The sequence below is a fragment of the Moschus berezovskii genome, chromosome X (assembly GCF_049115385.1).
Source record: "Moschus berezovskii isolate FMDL1 chromosome X, NW_MosBer_1.0, whole genome shotgun sequence".
In the NCBI taxonomy this organism is placed as follows: domain Eukaryota; kingdom Metazoa; phylum Chordata; class Mammalia; order Artiodactyla; family Moschidae; genus Moschus; species Moschus berezovskii.
The window spans coordinates 140,405,325-140,425,651 of record NC_142488.1 but is presented as its reverse complement, the minus strand read 5'-3'; the positions used below and the strand labels follow the sequence as shown (position 1 = coordinate 140,425,651).

The 20,327-nt window shown below is 48.1% G+C and overlaps 1 protein-coding gene across 1 annotated transcript; it reads left to right on the top strand.

Annotated features, from left to right (window-relative positions):
• Positions 1–586: 586 nt before the first annotated feature.
• Positions 587–19,845, top strand: IDS (iduronate 2-sulfatase). The gene is made up of 9 exons (XM_055438547.2): positions 587–832; positions 1,197–1,333; positions 1,893–2,070; positions 4,862–4,950; positions 6,598–6,798; positions 8,192–8,362; positions 10,496–10,622; positions 12,449–12,622; positions 15,262–19,845. Exons 1-9 carry the CDS (start codon positions 739–741, stop codon positions 15,732–15,734), a joined length of 1,644 nt encoding a protein of 547 aa, XP_055294522.1. The 5' UTR covers positions 587–738; the 3' UTR covers positions 15,735–19,845.
• The last annotated feature ends 482 nt before the right edge of the window (positions 19,846–20,327 follow it).

Below are 20,327 nucleotides of genomic sequence, written 5' to 3'. Positions count from 1 at the left end.
CCTCACTTCCTTCACGTTTTTGTTCAAATGAGACTTTACTATTGAGGCTTTGCCTGGTCACCCCATAGAAAATAACATGAAACTCCCCATACCCACCCCCCCCCCATATTATTTGGTCATTTATTGTCCACAAGCTCCACCAGGGTAGGGGCTTAGAACTCACAAGCCGCCAACAGTGCTCGGATACATATCAGGTGTACTTAATAAGTGTTGAACAAATGCATAGGAGAGGAGTCCTTTTAGATGGAGCAAGGTGGGCTCTCAAAGGACACCATGGAAGGAGAATGGCATTCGGGCAGATCTGCAAGGAGAAGTATGACTTTTATAGACAGAAGAGGGAAGGGAAGGGCTTCTAGGTGAAAAGCATTGCACGAGCAAAGGCAAAGAGGCGGGAAACTGCTGGTTAAGACAGTGGTTGCAACGGAAATCTTTGAGGACACCTGAAAAGACTCCTTGTGCTCCTGTCCTACAGGTGGGCGGGGCCCCCGCTCCCCGCGAGGAGGTCTGCCAGGTGGGCGGGGCCAAGGGGCGGGCGGGCGCTGCGCTAGAGTCAGGGCTCCGCCCACTATGACCCGGATCTCGCGCAGGCGTACTCGCGCTCGGCCCGGCCGGGCCGGTGCGGCGGCTACAGCCGCCTCCCAGCTCTCCCGGGTTTCCGATGAGGGACAGGCGGCGGGGGCGGCCCGGCCTTGCCGAAACCTGTCGCCGTCGCCCTGGAGCGGCTGCTCTGGGGCAGAAATGCCGCCACCCAGCCGTTCCCTGCTATGGCTTGGGCTGGTCCTGGGTGCTGTCTGTGCCTCCCTCGGACCCGCGGCGCCAGGCAACGCCACAGGTGCGTCCTTCGTCCCGATTGCGGGGCTCCGTCTCTCGTTCCCTGGCTACGTCCCTCCTTAACTCCCTCGCTCCTTCTCTCCTGCCATTCCGTCCATCCTTCCTCCCTCCCTCCTACCCTCACTCCCTGTTCTTTCTTCCTTCCCTCCCTCCCTCATCCAGGCTTGAGGCCATGGCCAGAGCCTAACCTTGCCACCCAGGACTGGGGCTTCCTCTGTGCGCCCGCTTCCACTCTCCCTGGCTTGGCTGGCTGGTCTGTCAAGGCTCCGGTGCCAGCCTTAGGCCTCTTGGTACCCTAGCATCTGCCACTGGTGGTGATTAGGTGTCAGTCCAGGTGATCTCACTGCAGCCCCTCCCCCGTGCAGATCCTCTGAATGTCCTTCTCATCATCGTGGATGACCTACGCCCCTCCCTGGGCTGTTACGGGAACAAGCTCATAAAGTCCCCAAACATCGACCAACTGGCCTCCCGCAGCCTTCTCTTCCAGAATGCCTTTGCGCAGGTATGTCTGGGCCCCTCTGGGTGTGCCCCCCTCCCACTGTGCACTGAGGGTTGTGTGATGGCGTCTCTTTATTATAGGGGACCATGGTCTGGAAAATGGTGGTTGAGAAAACCTGGTTGTCCACTGGCAAGACAGCTGGTTGCCTTCAAGGGGTACTTCTCCTGGGGTGGAGGGTGTGCCTTGGTCCTGTCGTGCTCAGGCCAGTCCTGCTCAGCTTTCTTCCCCACATTGGGGAATGCCTGGTGCTGAGAAGGAGTGGGTGCTGCCATGGGGTCCTCCCTCGTGCCCCCAAAGACCCTGCCTGCTCCGGGCCCCTGACAGACGCCATCAGGCAGAAGGACACAGTCATCTGCTGGATGGAGGGGCTGAGGCCTTCTGCTCCTCTCGGGAAAGACTTTTTTCTGGCATGAGGCCCAAATCCAGCTGGTTGGCTTTGAGATCTGCATGACTCAGCCGCCAAGCTGTTAGCCGAGGACCCGGGAGGTTGCCTGGTTACCTTTTAGCTGCCAGACGTTGTTTTCCTCTGAGGACGTGTCCTTCTGCTTCTGCTCCCTACCAGCAAGCTGTGTGCGCCCCGAGCCGCGTGTCCTTCCTCACTGGGAGGAGACCAGACACTACCCGCCTGTATGACTTCAACTCCTACTGGAGGGTGCACGCTGGAAACTTCTCCACCATCCCCCAGTACTTCAAGGAGAACGGCTACGTGACCATGTCGGTTGGAAAAGTCTTTCACCCTGGTACTGCTTGCCCTGCAGAGTCTGGGTTCTCTCTTTTTTCATGCCTGGGGACTGGAGACCCCTCCTGGGGTTGGAGCGCTCTCTGCAGAGGCCTTTTTGGGCTCAGTGGACACCTTGTTAGTCACTGACTTCTTTGTCCAAAGTAGCACTTCTCACCTTGACTTTGTGTTCTCACCCAAAATGAGAAATGGTAGAAGAGCTTTTTCTTCCTTTCGGATACTGGTGATGGGGGGAAGGAAGCAGGGGTCAGCATTGCCCGTGAGTCCATCTCTGCACCTGACCCCCTGTACCCTGGGCTTCCTTGCAACAAAGTAAGATTAGGGCAGCTCTGCTGACTTGCCCTGGAGAAGGCAATGGCAAGCCACTCCAGTACTCTTGCCTGGAGAATCCCATGGGTGGAGGAGCCTGGTAGGCTGCAGTCCATGGGGTTGCGAAGAGTCGGACACGACTGAGCAACTTCACTTTCACTTTTTACTTTCATGCATTGGAGAAGGAAATGGCAACCCACTCTAGTGTTCTTGCCTGGAGAATCCCAGGGACGGGGGAGCCTGGTGGGCTGCCGTCTATGGGGTCGCACAGGGTCGGACATGACTGAAGCGACTTAGCAGCAGCAGCTGACTTGCCCAGTGAAGAGGCTGCAGTTTTGTGGGAGTTGAATGCCCACCGTCTGTGACTTAGTTCAGAAAGAGGAGAGTGAGCTGGTACCAACATCTCTGACCTTCAACACAAACTGGTGAACTGGCTCTCTTTAATGCCAAAATGAGAATGCTGAAGCACATACTTTAATTTTTTTTTTACCTTGAAATAATTCGTGGTTATTTTGCAAAAAGTTGGGGGAAAAGAAGGAAAGTATAAACTAAAGGATATAAATTACTTGTACTTGCAGCACATGGAGAAGAGCAGTATTTTGATGAGAGCATTATTTTTCTGATTTGAGATTTTCCTGTATATACAGTTATATACTGTGAGTGTTTTAAGCACAAACATTTTCCCACATAGTAACTCTTCACACCATCATTTTTAATGGCAGCACAGTGGTCTAAAAGAGACATGTACAGTAGTTTAGTCCCCCTTGTTTTCAGGTTCCCTCACTTCCACCTTCTAACGGACAAGCATCTCTAGAGGCAGAGTGAACTGCTGATGGGCAGTAGCACTGGGGTGCGGGCCCCAGGCTTCCAGTCCCAGCTGTGCCACTGCTTTGTTGTTGTTCCCTCACCCAGTCCTGTCCAAATCTTTGCGTCCCCATGGACTGCAGCACACGAGGCTCCCTTTCCATCACCAACTCCCAGAGCTTGCTCAAGCTCATGTCCTTTGAATCGGTGCTGCCATCTAACTGTCTCATCCTCTGTCGTCCCCTTCTCCTCCTGCCTTCAATCCTGCCACTGCTTAGCTGTGCAGTTGACCTCGGGCAAATCATTCATCATCTTTGATCCTCCCATTCCTCTTCTGAGAAGCTGGAGTGGCAGCTTCCTTGATTCCCTTCCCAGGGGAGGATGGGGGTGCACTGTGAGCCCAAGCTCTGTCCCACGTAGCACGTATCAGGAGGGGCTGCAAAGCTGGGCCCAGTTTTGAAGGCAAATCTGCCAGGAATCATGTTGCGTGACCAAAAGGCTGGCATCTCTAGAACTTTCTGCTCCCATCTTGACACCCTCGCCTGAGCACCACTGGAAGGACAGCCCGGTAAAGGAGACACAGTGGAGAGGAGATGGTGCTTCAGGAAGGGGGCCTCCTTCCTCCCAGGAATGAGCTCATGAAATTGTCTTAGTGGGGACAAATGCAACACTGCAGCCCTTGTTGAGACACATTTTTCAAGAGGGTCTTTGCTCTCGAGAACCGGTTCTCAGGGAGGGGCCTGCTCAAGGCTGACTTGGCCTCCTTGACTGAGTGCCTGGCCACCGCCCTATTCCTCTGGCAGGCTGGGGGTGGGGTTTTCTCATGGATGTCACTTCCCCAGGGAGGAAACTGAGGCTGGGGAGGTCAGGTCACTCGCCCGAGGCTGCACAGGCACGGAGGGCAGTGCTGGGGTTTGGAGCAGGTCTGTGAGCCATGTCTCGGTGCCTGTGGTATTGAGAAGCCCTCTGCCTGCTGCCCTCTGCCTCAGGCCCACCTTGCCCAGCTCATCATGGCAGTCGCCTTGTGTACCCGTGCTGCCCTCTCAGCTCCTCCCCGCTGAGCCGCACAGGCTCTCCCTCCCTCTCTCCGTTCAGGACCCTCACTGTCCCCCCTGCCCAGACCCATGTCCCCTCTGTGCCCAGGGCTCCCTGCTTCCACAGTGCTTCTCCTCTCCAGACAGCTGCTGTCCTTCTGGTGTGTTGCACGTTGTTATTTTGTTTTCCCGAATAGACTGTGGACTACTGAGCTTGGGTGGGTTTCTGTGTCATGAACGAGCACTGGACCTGACGTCCTAAGGCAGGGGTTCAAGTCCCATTCACTTCACTTCCTGTCTGGTTAGCATACAACAAGGCACCCGTTTCGTGGAGCCTCCCCTGGCCTAGCCATTCCTGGTTGTGCCTGTGCCTCTGCTGCCTTCCTCGTCAGGTGGGGAGAGGTGCCAGCGAGGGCTCTTCAAGGTCAGGTCCAGTGCTCAGTGCTCAGGAAGAAGCCCAGAGGGACAGCTCTTGTGGGGACTTCTTGTCATCTGGCCTAGCTCCTGATCTTATAGATGAGAAGACTGAGGCCAGAAGAGGGGGTTGGCCCTTCCCCAGTTATGTGCAAAGTGTACATTTTGGGTGGGGAGGGCATTGAGGGACTCGCCATGCTGTATTTAATGACTTTTCCTTTTCCCCCCAAGGCATATCTTCCAATCATAGTGATGATTCTCCATATAGCTGGTCTGTTCCACCTTATCATCCGTCCTCTGAAAAGTATGAAAACACCAAGGTGAGGCTCTAAAAGGGGTACTGTTCTGAAGAGGAACCTCTTGTTCTCTGTCTAACAAATTAAAGTCAGCATTGCATGTATTCTATGTTCTTTCTAGCTGGTTCTATGGTGAGCTTTGTGGCTTTTGTTTGTGATCATGACTTGATAGAGACAAGTGTTAGGATCTTTAGCATTAGGTCCAATGGAGAGGTGGCTGAATTTTTAGAAGCTGACTGGGATGCGTTGCTCTAGAAGCTTCTGCTCTAATGTGTAAGACTTATTTAATGGCTCCTTTGTGCTCCCTCTGGATAAAGCGCTGTACAGAGGGTTAGAGGAGATGCTGAGGCATGGAAGGGAGAAGACAGACCTGTGCTCTGAGCGCCTCAGTGCAGATGGGGAGAAAGGCTTTCCAACTATCTGTCTGTCTTGGGCCTAATGGATGTGTTTTGGTGCTGAGACCTTTGATAGGGGCTTTAAAATTTGAGAGCATTATGAAAAAAAGGAGTCTATAAGGAAACTTAATGATGGTTCAGAGGAGCCACCACCGCCCCCCGCAATGTATAAATGCAACTAAAACTCACATTTAAGAAATTCAGAGCACCAGCTAGAGCGCTGAGAAATGACATGTTTCTTGCAGGTTTTTAGAGCCATCATGTGGGAGAAGGGTGTGGATTGGGGGAGATTGGTGGGGTGCAGAAGAATTTTCTAAATTCATGACAACTTTCATTTCAGAATACAGTGAAAGCCAGAGGGCTCTGACCTTTGGCCGGTGGCTTGAGTGTTAACAGAGTGAGGTTGGAAGACTGCATCTCAAGCCTTCTGTTCCCTGAGATCATCTCCCTACTTTTAGTGGCCTCACAAATGCCGGGTCCCTGAACCCATCCTTCATATCATTCTCAAAGTGATGGGTCTGACTGCATCACATCCCCAGGGGTGTTGCAGACCACGTGAACGTGGCAGCTGAGTGGGTACTAAGAGGCAGGTGGTGGCTGTCCTGGTCAGGGCGGCATGGACAAAGCAGGCCTGTGAAAGGATGCTCCTCAGCGAGATGTAGCAGCAGCTGCCACTGCCTCTGGGTGTTTCTGAGGTAGAAACCATGGTCCAAACTGAAATTGGCCTTGTGGCCAACGTGTCCACTTTAGGAAATGAAGCAGTAGGTTCAGTTCCATCCTGTGCATGATGTGGATGAGGAACTCACAATTCTACCGACTGTCACTTTATCCAGTTAACTGCAGCCATGTCATTTAGAAGCTTTAGCCTCGCTTTGAAATTGAAAACATTTTTTTTTCACTTCCCTAATGACATTAATTATTGTCCATCTGTCTGTCTTCTTTGGGGAAATATGTATTCAAGTCCTTTGTCTATATTTTTATTGCTGAGTTGGAGACAGCTTTTTTTTTTTATAGTTTACTTGGGTTTCCTTTAATTAATTATGACGTAAAGACAGAAGATACACAATAGAAAGCTAAGTGCTGGTGGACTTCTGGCCTCTGCCTGGAAAACAAGAAACACTTCTGTGTTTCAGTACTGCTTCCTGTGTGCCTGTCTAGTCTGGATGACTAATACTTAATGTTCTGGAGGTAAAAAAGCTGAATTGATTGTGTGAAACTCTCATGGCTTCTGTTTCTTGCATTTAAAAAGCTGATTTTATGTGCTTTGTTTTGAAAGACCTGTAGGGGACCGGATGGAGAACTCCATGCCAACCTGCTGTGCCCCGTGGATGTGGTGGATGTGCCTGAGGGCACCCTGCCTGATAAGCAGAGCACGGAGCAAGCTATACAGTTGTTGGGGAAGATGAAAACATCGGCCAGTCATTTCTTCCTGGCTGTGGGGTACCATAAGCCACACATCCCCTTCAGATACCCCAAGGTGAAGAGCTGGCTGAGGGCTGATCCAGCACAGCTGTGATAGCTGGGTCATCATAAAGGTGGCCGCATCTGGCCGTCCCCAGTCACCAGGGCTGCCTGATGGCACTGGTATACTCAGTGGTGGGATGCTGGGTTTCAGAGGTCAATGCCAAGAAGTAGACTTAGGATAGTAATCTAGTTGGAAACGCCGGGTTTTCTACTTCCTCCACTGGAGGGTTTTTCCTTGCATACGGTGAGTCATGTAGGGGTGGATGGTGAAATCATCATGGAGAAGGGCAGCAGAGCCGGCCACCCTAGCCCACAGTAAGCAATGGTCCGTGGGACACCCCTCCAGGGGCTGTGCAAACCTAGTCAGCTTAACTGCCTTTCCCCTGAGCTTTGAAACACAGGGCCCTGTGTGGCTTGTTTGATCCTCAAATACTGTGCTTACATGCATATTATTTAGAGTATGTAGTCACTTCTTTTGCAGAATATGCTTCAGTTTTCCCTGTTGTGTTTTCCTGGGCCTAAGCAGCCCATCCTTTTGTTTTCACAAAGCATGTCCATCGTTTGCGATGGGAATGTAGACCAGAGGCTGCTCTCTGATGCTGTGGTTGTTTGCCTTTGACTGGCCCAGGGCATCGGGCCTTCCTCGCAGGACCTGTCAGCCCCCTTGCCAGAGGGGGACTCACTTCTATGTCCCATGCAGAAGGAGTTAGCCTACCCCTGGACCTGCTCATGAGGTTGAACCTGGCCCAGCTTTGGGGAACCTGGCTCCTGGGAGTGAGTGTTCTCCCCTCTCCCAGAACTGCAGAGTGGCTCCCTAGGCCTGGACGGTCCACAGAAATCCCTGCTTTCCTGCCTCAAGTCTGGGATTTTGATCTCTGCAGGATACCTGAGTGACCAGCCTCGTCAAAGCCTGGGCGCTGAGGCTTTCATGAGCCTCCGCTTCCCTGCTGGCAGCGTGGCATAAATGTCAAACAACTCATTGCGGGGGGAATGACTCACATCCTGTGTGACTGCACTGCGGCTGTTCCTGGTGTCTCCCAGACTGTCCCCTTTGCTGTGTCTCATATGCTTTCACTGTTATAATCGTAGCCTATGAGCTCTCCCAGTGACTGTCTGAACACGAGAGTGGTTTGGGGAGCTGGCAACACCTCTCCACATGTTTTCTAGTTGGAGGGGAGGTGGTGACAGAAATAGGAGGGCATTGGTCCCTATGAGGGAAGAGAGCTGTCACTGATTGGTTTGCAGGAAACCAGTCGAGTGATTTCATTAGCACTGGCATCTCGTGACAGTGACTTTCAGAGGGGGAGACACCTGTGTCAGTGCATCACAAGTTGAGCAAAGAGGCCCAGCCTGTGCCTTTGCCAGAAGAGTGACATCCTGGTGGCTTTGTGTGCTTTTCCCCCAAGGAATTTCAGAAGCTATATCCCTTGGAGAACGTCAGCCTGGCTCCTGACCCCCAGGTCCCCGCTGGCCTTCCTCTGGTGGCTTACAACCCCTGGATGGACCTCAGGCAGCGGGAGGACGTCCAAGCCTTAAATCTCAGTGTGCCCTATGGCCCAATTCCTGCTGACTTTCAGGTACCAAGTTTCTATGTATGAAGCGTCTTGTGGAGCACAGGGGTCGGGGGTGGATGTGCTGGGTGGATCGACAAATATCCCCTTCAGCATCCCCATTCCAAAGAAGGGGGTTGTTGGGAGACTTGGGAACTCACTGGCTGGGGCCCCACGGTGGAGATGAGGCCTGGGTGACCCTCACTAATGGGAGATGCTGTTGAATCCAGGTGACAGTCTGTCAGGTGGAGGGTGGTTGGCGACTCCTGTGCCAGCTGAAACTCTGGGTTTGCTGGTCCTGGTGAGTCCCCTCTGTGGGAAAGCTGACATGTGCATCCGTTGGTGTCAGGAGGTGGCTTAGTGAGTGGGGCCTTGGTGCAGAGGGAGCAGGGCACACACATGGCCAGTGCTGTCCAGCTGTTGTGTCTGGGGTCCATTTGTCATGATGTGGGGATAGAGCAATTCCAGAGTTGGAATCCTTCTGCTGACTTGCCAGCCCCCCTTCCCTGAAGTGCAAAGCAGATGTTGAGGACACGCTTTCTGGAATATTCCATATGCAGCCCTGCCCTTCTGTTACCACATGAACATTCCAACGGACCCTCTACATGGGAAGGCAGACAACAGTGTTTTCACACTGTCTTCCTGTTGGAATCACCAGGTGTGCTTTGTGGGAAATGCAGGTTCTCTGACTCCACTCCCAGCTTCCAGCTCTCTGTGTCAAAGTGGGGCCAGGACACCATGCACCCCACAAGTTTTCATGGGGATTCTGATGCAGGCAGCCCAGGAAGACACTGAAAATACAATCTTCTTCCTTCCCATGAAAAAGGCAGGGGCAGAGTCAGGCTGCAGACACCTTCTGCTCCCGGAGCCACTTGGGCTGAGAGTCTGGGGAGGGTGTGCCGTAGCAGCTTGTTGGAGAGAACGTGGCTATTATCTCCTGCCAGGTGACAAACGGCCCAGAGGAGAGGCCTGCTCATGGCCACCCTTAGGGTTGAGTTGTGTCCCTCAGGAAGATCCGTGACAGTCCTGACCCCAAGGGCCTCAGAGTGTGACCTTGTTTGGAAGATGTGACATGTGTGAGCTCATGCTGCCATTGGCTGGGCCCACATCCACTGTGATTGGGGTTCTCATGAGGAGAGAGACAGCAGAAGGACTCCACGGGTGGCTGGGTCAGAGGCTGGAACCCCAGAGATTGCAGCTACCACCCTAAGCTAGAACATTCATCTCCTGAAGCCTTTAGAGAGAGCCCAGCCCTTCCTATACGTTGAGTTCAGACTTCTGGCCTCCACAACTGGGAGACAATCCGTTTCTGTTGTTTTAAGCCAGCAAGAATGTCATACTTTGTTAGAGCAGCCCAGGATATGAATACAACTTTATGGCATTTTTGGCGTGACTCTCAGAGTTTGGGACGTTAAAGCATCTTCCTACAATGCAGGAGGCCTGGGTTCGATCCCTGGGTCGGGAAGATCCCCTGGAGAAGGAAACGGCAACCTACTCCAGTATTCATGCCTGGAAAATCCCATGGACTGAGGAGCCTGGTGGGCTATAGTCCATGGGGTCACAAAGAGTCAGACACGACTGAGCGACCTCACTTCACTTCACTTCAGAGTTTGGGAGGCTGAGGGGTCAGTTTCTGTGTACATGGTCATCTCCTGGGACTCATAAGGATATGTGAAGGAGACAGAAATGGATAGTAAGAGGCATATCTTGTGGTCTGTGCCCAAAAGTGATAACTGATTTGCTGATTTGCCCAAAAAATGGGAATTTGGCTGTGGCTGTGGAAGGCACTAGTGGTAAAGAACTTGCCTGCCAATACAGGAGACATAAGAGATGCAGTTTTAATCCCTGGGTCAGGAAGATCCCCTGGAGAAGGGAAATGGCAACCCACTCCAATATTCTTGCCTGGAGAATCCATGGACACAGGAGCCTGGAGGGTTATATTCCATGGGGTCACAAAGAGTCAGACACGACTGAGCAACTTAGCACGCACACACGTGGAGGCGAGGGTATGGGGAGGGAATGAGTGTTCTGTTCTTGTTGAAAATGTCACCAAGGGCACCAAAGGGCTGGGGCTCAGGAGAGGCGCTCAAACAAGCACTGGATCTGGGTATGCCATACACATTAAATCGTAGTCACTTGCATTACTATTTTTATCTGCAGCGGAAAATCCGACAGAGCTACTTTGCCTGTGTATCTTATTTGGATACACAGGTTGGCCACCTCTTGAGTGCTCTAGACGACTTCCAGCTGGCCAGCAGCACAATCGTGGCACTTACGTCGGATCATGGTAAGTGTTTTGAATGGCCCTGGCAAGTCACTCAAAGCATCTGAACTTGTCCGTAAAGACTTCCCTAACTTTGTGAAACAGGGGTGTATTCTCTTCCGTGAATCAGGAGTGCCCTGAGTCTGCAGTCTTGGGTGCTTTTGTGTTCACCTTATTAGACCCAGGACTTCTCTCCATGGAGGCCAGGCCTCTTTTGAGTCAAAGAAGTATCTTGGCTGGTGGAGGTGGGTGGGCGGGATGGTCGTCATACTAACCTTTCTTTCTTGGTGAACTCAGCAGGAGCCCGTATTTCTCACTGAGAGGGTGGGAGGACTCTTAGTTTGACTGAGGAGGGTGCAGAACAATGCTGACTGAGCGCACCATGGCCTTCAGGCCTGAGCCCCGCTGTCCCGTCTGCTGGGATCCTGGGGCTCACGACTCTGGGTCTCTAAGGCAGTTTCCCACTTGTCCCAATAATGAAAACATCTTTTTAAAAGAATTCTTTTGTGGGCTGTGTTTGGGGCCAGTGAGCCCTTTTCCCCATGTTCCTGTGCCTCAGTTATCCACTCATAGCAGTCTTGTTGGTGAGTCTCATCCTCACCCACATCCCCATCCCCAAATTGTTTTGAAGCCAGGCTCAGGTAGTTCAGTTTTCTAAACAGTATCTCTAATAAATTTGGCTCTTGATTTGACTATACTACCATTGTCCTACTTAGAAACAGGAAAATAATTCGCTAATACTGTCAGATATGAAGTGGGACAGTTTTCGATCATAGCATGTGTCCATTGTGATGAGAAAGAAGCACATAGAGCACACTGCCCTTTATCCCGCTTGCCCAGAGCTAACTGGCACTGACAGATAAGCATCCGTCCTTCAGTCATGCATATGCGTGGGACTCTGTGTCATGAGTGTGTATGTGCATAGTGTATAGCCGTAAAACACGGCAAGATCGATTGTGCTTGTGTCCTGTTTTGTTTCCTGGTTTGTTTTTTCCACTTACTGTCATAGACAATTCTCTGTGTCATTTCTCACAAGCCTACCTTACACCTTATAAAGACCCATATTATTTTGTTAAGTATGGAGGTGTCATACGTTTTCACTGTTTCCCTAATGATCTGCCATCACCTTCGGAACCCCCTTCTCAGTGCCCAGTTTCCTCCTCCAGTGCTACCATGGCTCCTGCAGCCCTGTGAAGGCCAGGCCATCTGGAAACTAGCTTTTGCTCTGAGGCACTTACACTTGATGACAAATGGCCCTTCCCAAAGGGCCCTCCTGGAACTGCCTACATCCGAACCACAGAAGCCTTCTTGAACCTGTACATGGCAGCTTGACGTGATTTTGTTTATTTTTTAATATGAAATACTTAATGTACAGTCTCTCTCTTTTATATTTTTTATATCAAAAAGGGCACTCAAAGTGATTGGAAATTGCCAACTTGGGGTATTCAAGCTATCTTTTATAAGAGGTATTTTAAAGCAGGCTTAGGAGTTGTTTTGAAATCAAGGTTAAGCATGTGGAACCAGAAGTTATTTTCTTTGATTTGTGGTGTTGCGTAAAAATTGAAAAAGGTACACATGTCTTTTTAAACTGTGAGAAACTGTGGCCCAGTCTCACAGTTCTTGTTTTTGTGGTACACACCCACCAGTGCAGACCTGAGCTTGTGTGATATGAGTCGCAATGAGTCTACCTTCTACCTTTCTGTGTGGTAATTCTAGTGGAATTTCTTCTAGATGCTGAGTCTTTGCTTCCTCTGGCTTTTACAACAGGGAATGAAGTGATGTCTAACTGAAGTGAGCAAGCCATGAGGTGCTGATTCATGTTCTGTCATGCTCTCATTTTTATGAACCAGGATGGGCTCTGGGTGAACATGGAGAATGGGCGAAATACAGTAATTTTGACGTCACAACGCGAGTGCCTCTGATGTTCTATGTTCCCGGAAGGACGGCCCCACTTCCAGTGGAAGGCGAGAAGTTTTTCCCTTACCTCGACCCTTTTGATTCCATCTCAGAGGCGCCAGAGCCAGGTATGGAAATGCAGAAGTGATTCTACCTGAGAGCAGGGGTGCCTTTGGTTGGTACAGAAACCCCCTCACCACCCAGCGCAGGCCTTTTTACCTAGGGCAGGGGAGCGGCAGCGCCAGAGTTGATGAGGGTGGCCCCTGTCCATGTGGGGCTCAGAAGGGGGAAGGGATGCTCACCCCAAGATGGGGAGAGCCATCATGGAGTTGATAGCAGTGTGCTCTGAGCTCAGGGCAGGGGCCAGGGGCTTCCCCCTTACAGGTGAGCAGAAGTTCATTACCTGCGTCCTTCTGGCTGGGACTCAGCCTTCTGCAAGGGGCGTTAGCCACCTCAGCTCCTCCATCTGGTGTGGCGCCAGTTCTGTCCCTTCAGTGGCTCTTGTTTAAATTTTTCCTGGTTCTAGGCCATTGTTCTGGCCTTTCTGGATCTTTCAAGTTTGCTCTCTACTGCCCAGTTTTTTTCTGAACCTTTGATTTCTGTGTGCTGCATGCACTGTCTTCTTACATGTCATTGATAAAAATGTTAAACAGTTTGAAGACATGACCATAGCCCTTTATTTGCTGGGAGAAATCTTCTGATGGGTTGAGAATCCTTTTTGAAACTTCAGAGGGGAGGTATTGAGCAGCTTATAAATTGATGTTGCTGCACTGTCATCCCATTTCTTTCCAAATTTTCTTTCAAGCCTGTATGTCTTCTTTGATCTTTGGACTTGGATTTCCAACAGCCAGTCTAACGTGCCCAAAGCTGAATATTTGACCTTTGACTTTAAGCCTTTGACACTCTTCCCCTTCTCAGGAAATGGCAGTGGTTGCCCAGGCCAGAAAACCATGCTGATAGTGGCCCGTCTTTTCTCTTACGGTCTGTACGCGATGAGCAATCTTTCAGCACTCCTGCCACTCTTCATTCAGAATCTGTCTACACCATTTCTCCCACTTACCGCCACCATCATGCACCACACTGCCACCTTCTCTTGGTAAACCCCCTTGCTTGTGGCCTTGATCCCTAGAGTTTTTCCTCAGTGAGCCTGATGTTAACAGCTTCAGTGAGCCTGTTAAATCCCAAGCAGGTGGTTTCAGAATCCTGCTCTGGGGCCTCCTACACGCCTGTCTCAAGTCTGAGTGAAAAGTTATTACAATGGCCGGCTGTCACCTGGGCCCCCCATATCTCCCTGAAATCATGTTTTTCAAGCATCCAGGGCAGCTATCTTGTATAGTGTTCCACAGTCTGGGTTTGTCTGACTGCTTCCTGAGAACTAGATTCAGGGTAAACCCTTTGGACACATGCTGCACACTGTGAGGTTGTGGGCTCCACCTGTATCCCACTGGGGACACTTCATGGTGGCCTGTGCTATTATTAGTGATGTCAAGATGGACTGTCTGGTTAAGGTGGTTGTGTTAGACAGGCCTTGCCGTTGTAAAGGTATCTTTTTAAAAATATTCTTTACCTTTATTTTTATTTTACTTACAAGCCAAATGTGTTGGAAATAAAATTGAGCCATATAAAGCAAACTTTTAAAGATCCAGAAAGGCTTGAGTTATGGCCCAGAGTCACAGTAAATTTTAACAGGAGTCACAATAAAGTGCAGGATTTAGCCTTTAAAGATAGATCAACAACAATGAGACATCATTTCATACCTGTTAGAGTGGCTATCATCAAAACAGACAGAAAACGGCAATGCTGCCAAGGGTGTGGAGAAATAGGAGCCCTCAGGCCTTGCCAGTGGCAATGTGAAATGGTCCAGTCCCTGTGGAGGAGAGTTTGGTGGGTCCTCAAAAAGTTAAACATACAACAATCATGTGACTTGGCAGTTCCACTCTTAGGTATATATCGCACAGAACTGAAACCAGGTACTCCAAGAAAATTATGTAGAAGAATGTTTATAGCATTATTAGTAGCCCAAAGGTGGGAGCAACACAAGTGTCCATTGACAGATGAATGGATTAGCAAAACATGGCACATACATAGAATGGGCTATCATCCAGCCTTAAAAGGGAAGGAAACTGATGCGTGCTACGACCCGGATAGACTCTGAAGACATGATACTAAATGAAAGAAGCCAGGCACAAAAGGACAAACACTATGTGATTCCATGTCTGTGAGGTGCCTAGAGCAGTAGACACACAGAGACAGATAGTAGAAGGGTGGCGCCAGGAGCTGGAGGTGTCATTTCACAGGGACAGTTTCAGCTGTGTAAGGTGAAGATAGTTCTGTGCGGGGTGGTGGGCATGGCTGTACAACAGTGTAACATCCTGAGTGCCCCTGACCTGGGCATTAAAAACTGGTCACTGTGCTAAATTTCATGTTGTTTGCATTTTACAACAAAGAGGGAGATGGATGAGATGCAGATACCCAGAAAGGAGAGATCGGCCGGGCGATGCTGTGGGGCTGGGAACAGACTGTCCTCAACAGACTTTCCCCAGCAGTCTGGGCCTTGCCTGAATCTCCCACACACTGGTGGGTCCTACATTTAAATCATTTCTAAAAGTGCCAGCAAGCTGAGGGCACCTTCATTCTGCCCTGCTGTTGGGTGAGGACCTGAATTGGCTTTGTTCCTAAAGCTCTTGGGCTAAAAATAAATGCTGTAAAAGAACACAAGTCAGCGTGTGGGGCTGTAACCTGCTTCACAGGGTGCTTCCTCTTTCAGGCTGGCAAACTGGGGACCTGGTGGAGCTGCTCTCTCTCTTCCCCACACTCGCTGGACTTGCGGGGCTCCATGTCCCTCCACGCTGCCCCATCCCCTCGTTTCACGTGGAGCTGTGCAGAGAAGGCCGGAACCTCCTGAAGCTCTTTGAAGGCCGTGGTGAGGAAGAGGAGCTCCATGTCCGCAGTAATCCCCGGGAGTTGGTCGCCTATAGCCAGTACCCTCGGCCTGCAGACTCTCCTCAGTGGAATTCAGACAAGCCAAGCTTAGAAGATATAAAGGTCATGGGCTATTCCATACGCACAGTAGACTACAGGTATACTGTGTGGGTGGGCTTCAATCCCCAGGAGTTTCTGGCTAATTTTTCAGACATCCATGCAGGGGAACTGTATTTTGTAGCTTCTGACCCTTTGCAGGATCACAATGTGTATAATGATTCCCAGGGTGGAACCCTTCCCCAGTCATTCATGCCTTGAGCTCACCAACCACAGAGATCATATATAATGCTAGTGAGAGAAGGAATTAGAGCTCGTTATTTCATGATCACCCATACTATTGGAATCAACCCCAGGGGCAGGGAGTCAAAATCTGCATCAGTAATTTGGCCTAAGAATATGTAACAGCTGCAACTTTTGATTTTGTCATTATAATTGGGCTGAACATTTTCTTTCTTTTTTAATTTTTTTTGTAACAGTCATAGCTTATTTATTGAATGAATAAGCACAGAGTGAGAAAGTTGAAATTGTCATAGCTTCAGCTGTCAAGAGCATAGTAACTGAACATAGCAATGTACTCAAGAAATATAATACTTCAAATATTTGTGAAATGTAGGACATTTCAAAATGTAACCACATGTCAAATTAGGTTTGACACTATAAATTCCTGTTTTTTTTGTTGATAATTTAATAATATATCTAATTTAGCCTGATATACTAAAAATATTATATCAACATGTACCCTAGGTTTTTTTTTAATGTAAACTTAATAATGTTATATGCCAGTACCTGAAAGTCTAGCTCTAACTTTTCCAAGATTGCAAATCTTCAAATCCAAAAATAAACAATGCATGAGGTGATTACCATATTATTTGATTTCTATATCAAATAATAAATAATGCTAAGTAAACTAGAGGCATGCCATGTATGAGAAATTTAGTTAAAAAATTTCAGAGACTTTGTGGTGCAGACAATAATTTTTTAGCAAGTAATATGACCCTTGGACACTAAGGCCATCTTTAAAAGGCATCTCTATTCACAGTGGAAAATAGTTGAAGGCATAACTGTATCCCTGAATTGAGACATTTAAAACCGTTAGCATTCTTCTTCTCTGGAGATTGTTGGTTGCAGACATGTATTTATCCAGGAGGCAGGAAGGAAATAGTCCACTGTTGCTATTACAAATAGCATTAATTTTAGTAAATTCTAAATTCTTTTGAGAACTGTGAAAGCTATTCATTAATATTATATTAGGTGATTTCTAATTCCCCAGATGGTGGTTCTATATTCACTAAATAAAATTACCAGGAAAGGCAGGTAGTAGTAATAAGCTTAGCCCATGTCATCTTAAAAATAATGGAATATTCACACGTCATGTTCACTACATGTTGATCAGTCATCAGTAGTCATCAGAAGAGTGAAGCATTCTGTTAATAAACATTAATGTAGTCCTGTATCAAAGTAACTTTTTCTAATTCTTTACATGTGCTACTTTGGTGTTTAAAAGGTAAATGTTTGTGAACCAAAATACAGCAGATAAATTTACTGCACTGTATTACATTGTAACCAAAAAGGCAAGATATTATAAGATTACTTCAAATCAGTAAAATTTCAAATACAGATTTTTGTTTTTTACTAAGCCTACAGTGGAGGCGTATATGGTGACACAACAGTCTTATAATTGATTCAGTGACTTCATGTTCTGCCAGCAGTTTGTACTTGAGGAGTAAAGGGCCTTGTTCCTCTCTGCTGATCCCATTTCTCTTCTGGAAGCCTCTGCTTTTGTGGATGGTGTCCCTCAGCCTTTTCTTTTTCCTTCTCCATCCTCTCTATTGCTCACATCACTTCGATGCAGAATTTTACAATCCAGTCCAGTTTCTCATGATGTCTTTTCTGGGTATTTAGCTTTATCTCCTACTTTACAGTTATAAAGCTTTTATTTCAAATTCCTGCTTGACTATCATCTGTTTTCTCTTTATTTCTTGAAGCACATTTTAGTATCAGAAAATCTCCAAATTGTCCTCTTGCTGAAGTTGTAAGCTGAACTGTGCTGAAAAAAGCAGAGTGACTCTCATTCTGGCTGTCTCTCACCTGCATGACCAAAGCCACTGCTGAGTCTGCTCGGGGACGTTTTGCATGTAGATCTGACTCTGCAGGAAGAGCTTCTGTCTTCTCTTTTCTCAGTGAAGGCACAGATTCAGAATGCTTCTTCTCTCCTTAGGTCTTAGCTTTCCTTGGCCTCCCTTTACAAATGTTTCCTTTTAGAAACTCAGCTGCATTTCACATGCAGGGGTGTGCTCTTCTAAATCAGCTCACAGGTGACGGTTGCTTTTTGTGTTTTTGACACTGATGCCAGGGTGGAGCCACTTGTACACGTCTCCAGCATTCATCGAGACGAGCAGCTGCTCTCTGGTTTTCACATATCAAAGCTGACCACATTCCTTATCTTGACCTGGCTTAGGGAAACCACATCTTCATTGCATCACGTAACTTTTCTCCAATCCTGCTGAACTGGACACATTTTATGAATGGTTCTCTAGTCATTCTTTGTAGAAATCCCTATTTCACTTGAGCCAGAGGGTCTTTCATGCAGTTTACTTGAAACCCAGACCAGTGATCTTAGAAATCTTGAGTGGCCCTAATTCAGAGGCTCAGATACATGAGGGGGCAGCTTCTGCTTCAGGGTGTCTGGGTGGGGTTCTGAGAGCCTGCACTTACGACCCTGCTCCTCCAAAGAGTGCCCTTTGAGAACTCTTGTCACATGTGTGCTGACCAGTAGCCATTAAGCCCCGGTGACTTTAAATTTCAATGAATGAAATTACAACCAACATTTTAAAAGCAGAATCTCTGTTGCACTTGCCCTATTTCAAGTGCTCAAGAGCCAGTGTGGGTAGTGCACTGGGGCACCGTATCAGACATATCTGCAGCCTTTCCGTGTGGCAGAAAGTGGACCGAACAGAGCTGCCCTAGGTTAACTCCGAATTGGTTGACCTGATCCACCTGGCTGTTGAAAGGCTCCTCTCACGGGCTGATTCTCTCCTGTTTGCCCGCAAAAGCTTGTCCGGTGAGGAGCCACGTGTGTTTGGTATAAGTGCAGAGCAGGGAGTTCCCTCTGCCAACTGACCTCTTCTTCTCCACCACCATCGCTGTCACCCCAGCCCTTCCCACCTCCTTCCCAAGTAGTTTACCTCCCCCCCTCTTTCCTCCCCTGCTCCCCTCAAAATCCATGTGTCTTCCTGAAATCCCTCTTTGAACCTGCCCTTTGAGAACACCATTAGTGCCTACTTCTGGGTCTACATAGACCTCTGCTGAGCAGTCAGAGTCTTCCCTGACTCCACAAAACCCCTTTCCTTGGCTGGCCAGTCTGTGAGCTGGTGCCTGACTCTCCTTTGCCGATCCCTCCCTCCCGGCCCGCCCTTAGGTTGTTCCCTCCCACCTTCACCATCCATCCATACATAATCATCTGCCTCAGCCCACTTCTATGCCTCTACTTCCAAGAGAGTGAGGGCTCTGAACTCTCTCGACTGCGTTCTTGGATGAGATGAACGTCACTGAAGAATCTTATGGGTACCTTATCTTAATAAAAGGTTTTTTTTTTTCTAATTGTAAAATTAATATGTTAATTTTAGAAAAAAATGGAGAACAGAAATGTAATAAAAGGTAAGAAAATACATCAGTATTTTACACCAAGATAGTCACTAAATATCTTGCCTTTTTGGGGTGTAAATTTTTTACATTGTTGTAATCATACCATGTGCTTTATCATGCAGTTTTATATTCCTATTTTCCTATGTGGTTATCACAGATACTTTATATTGGTGATAGTATATTGTGTTGTGTAGTTTTATCATAATTTCCTAAACTTTCTTTCAGTTATTGGCAATTTAGTAAATTTCCAGATTTTCAGTATTGTAAATAATGTTGTGATAAGCAACTTTGTGATAAAATGTTTTTGTCTGTTTCACATTAATCCCTTAGGATAGGCACTTAGTGCCAAGTTGCCAGAAGCACCTCCATTTTAGTCCTCTCCTGCTCCCTTAGGATAGTAAAACTGAAAATAAAGCAAACAAGCATACAGATAATACAGACCATAAAAATAAACAAAAATCCCCACCCTCCCAATAATAGCTGAAAGTAGAATCCTATTTGAGCTTTGAATTCTTTGCTTATTAATGGCCTTGATCATTGTTCTCTGTATACATTTGTTGGGCATTTGTATCTCTCATGTGAGTTTGCCTTTAAATTTTGGGTTTTGCTTTCTTAAGTAATCAAACAAATCGCTCTTTTCCTATGTGATTTTTCTGCTGTCTTTTCCTATTAAATATGAGACCCATCCCAATCTAGAGATTTAATAAATATTCATATTCCTCTCCTTTTCTTGTGGTTGGTTTTTATACTTAATTTACTCTGTCTCTCCACTCCATGATCAGAAGAGTATATATGCTCATTTTGTAAAATTGGGAAGACATGGGAAATGGTGAGGATGACCAGTAGCCACCTCCAGACACCTGGACACCTACCACATTAAATCCTGTGTTCAGGTGTTTTGGTCTAAGGTAATATTAACCTGCTTTTTCATGTTGCCAGCAGTTCTTGGTTAACAGTTGTCATGACTGTACCACCCTTCCTACATTAATCTTTTTTTTTTTTACAGAAATTCTCAACTTCTGTATGCTTTAAAAAACTGTAGTAAAATGTGTATAATGTCCGATTTACCATCTCACACATTATTAAGTGCACACACTGTGGATTAAGGACAGTCAGTGTTATGTCACTGTCACCAGCATCCATCCTCAGAACTCTTCCTCTTGGAAAAGTGAAACTGCCCCATCCAACAGTTACTCCCCATTCTTT

Bases quoted from the DNA above. Each gene is read 5' to 3' on its own strand.
- IDS (XM_055438547.2), top strand. From the start codon at position 739: ATGCCGCCACCCAGCCGTTCCCTGCTATGGCTTGGGCTGGTCCTGGGT. The intron at 833-1,196 runs GTGCGTCCTTCG...TCCCCCGTGCAG, and splicing joins GGCGCCAGGCAACGCCACAG to ATCCTCTGAATGTCCTTCTC. The intron at 4,951-6,597 runs GTGAGGCTCTAA...TTGTTTTGAAAG, and splicing joins AAAAGTATGAAAACACCAAG to ACCTGTAGGGGACCGGATGG.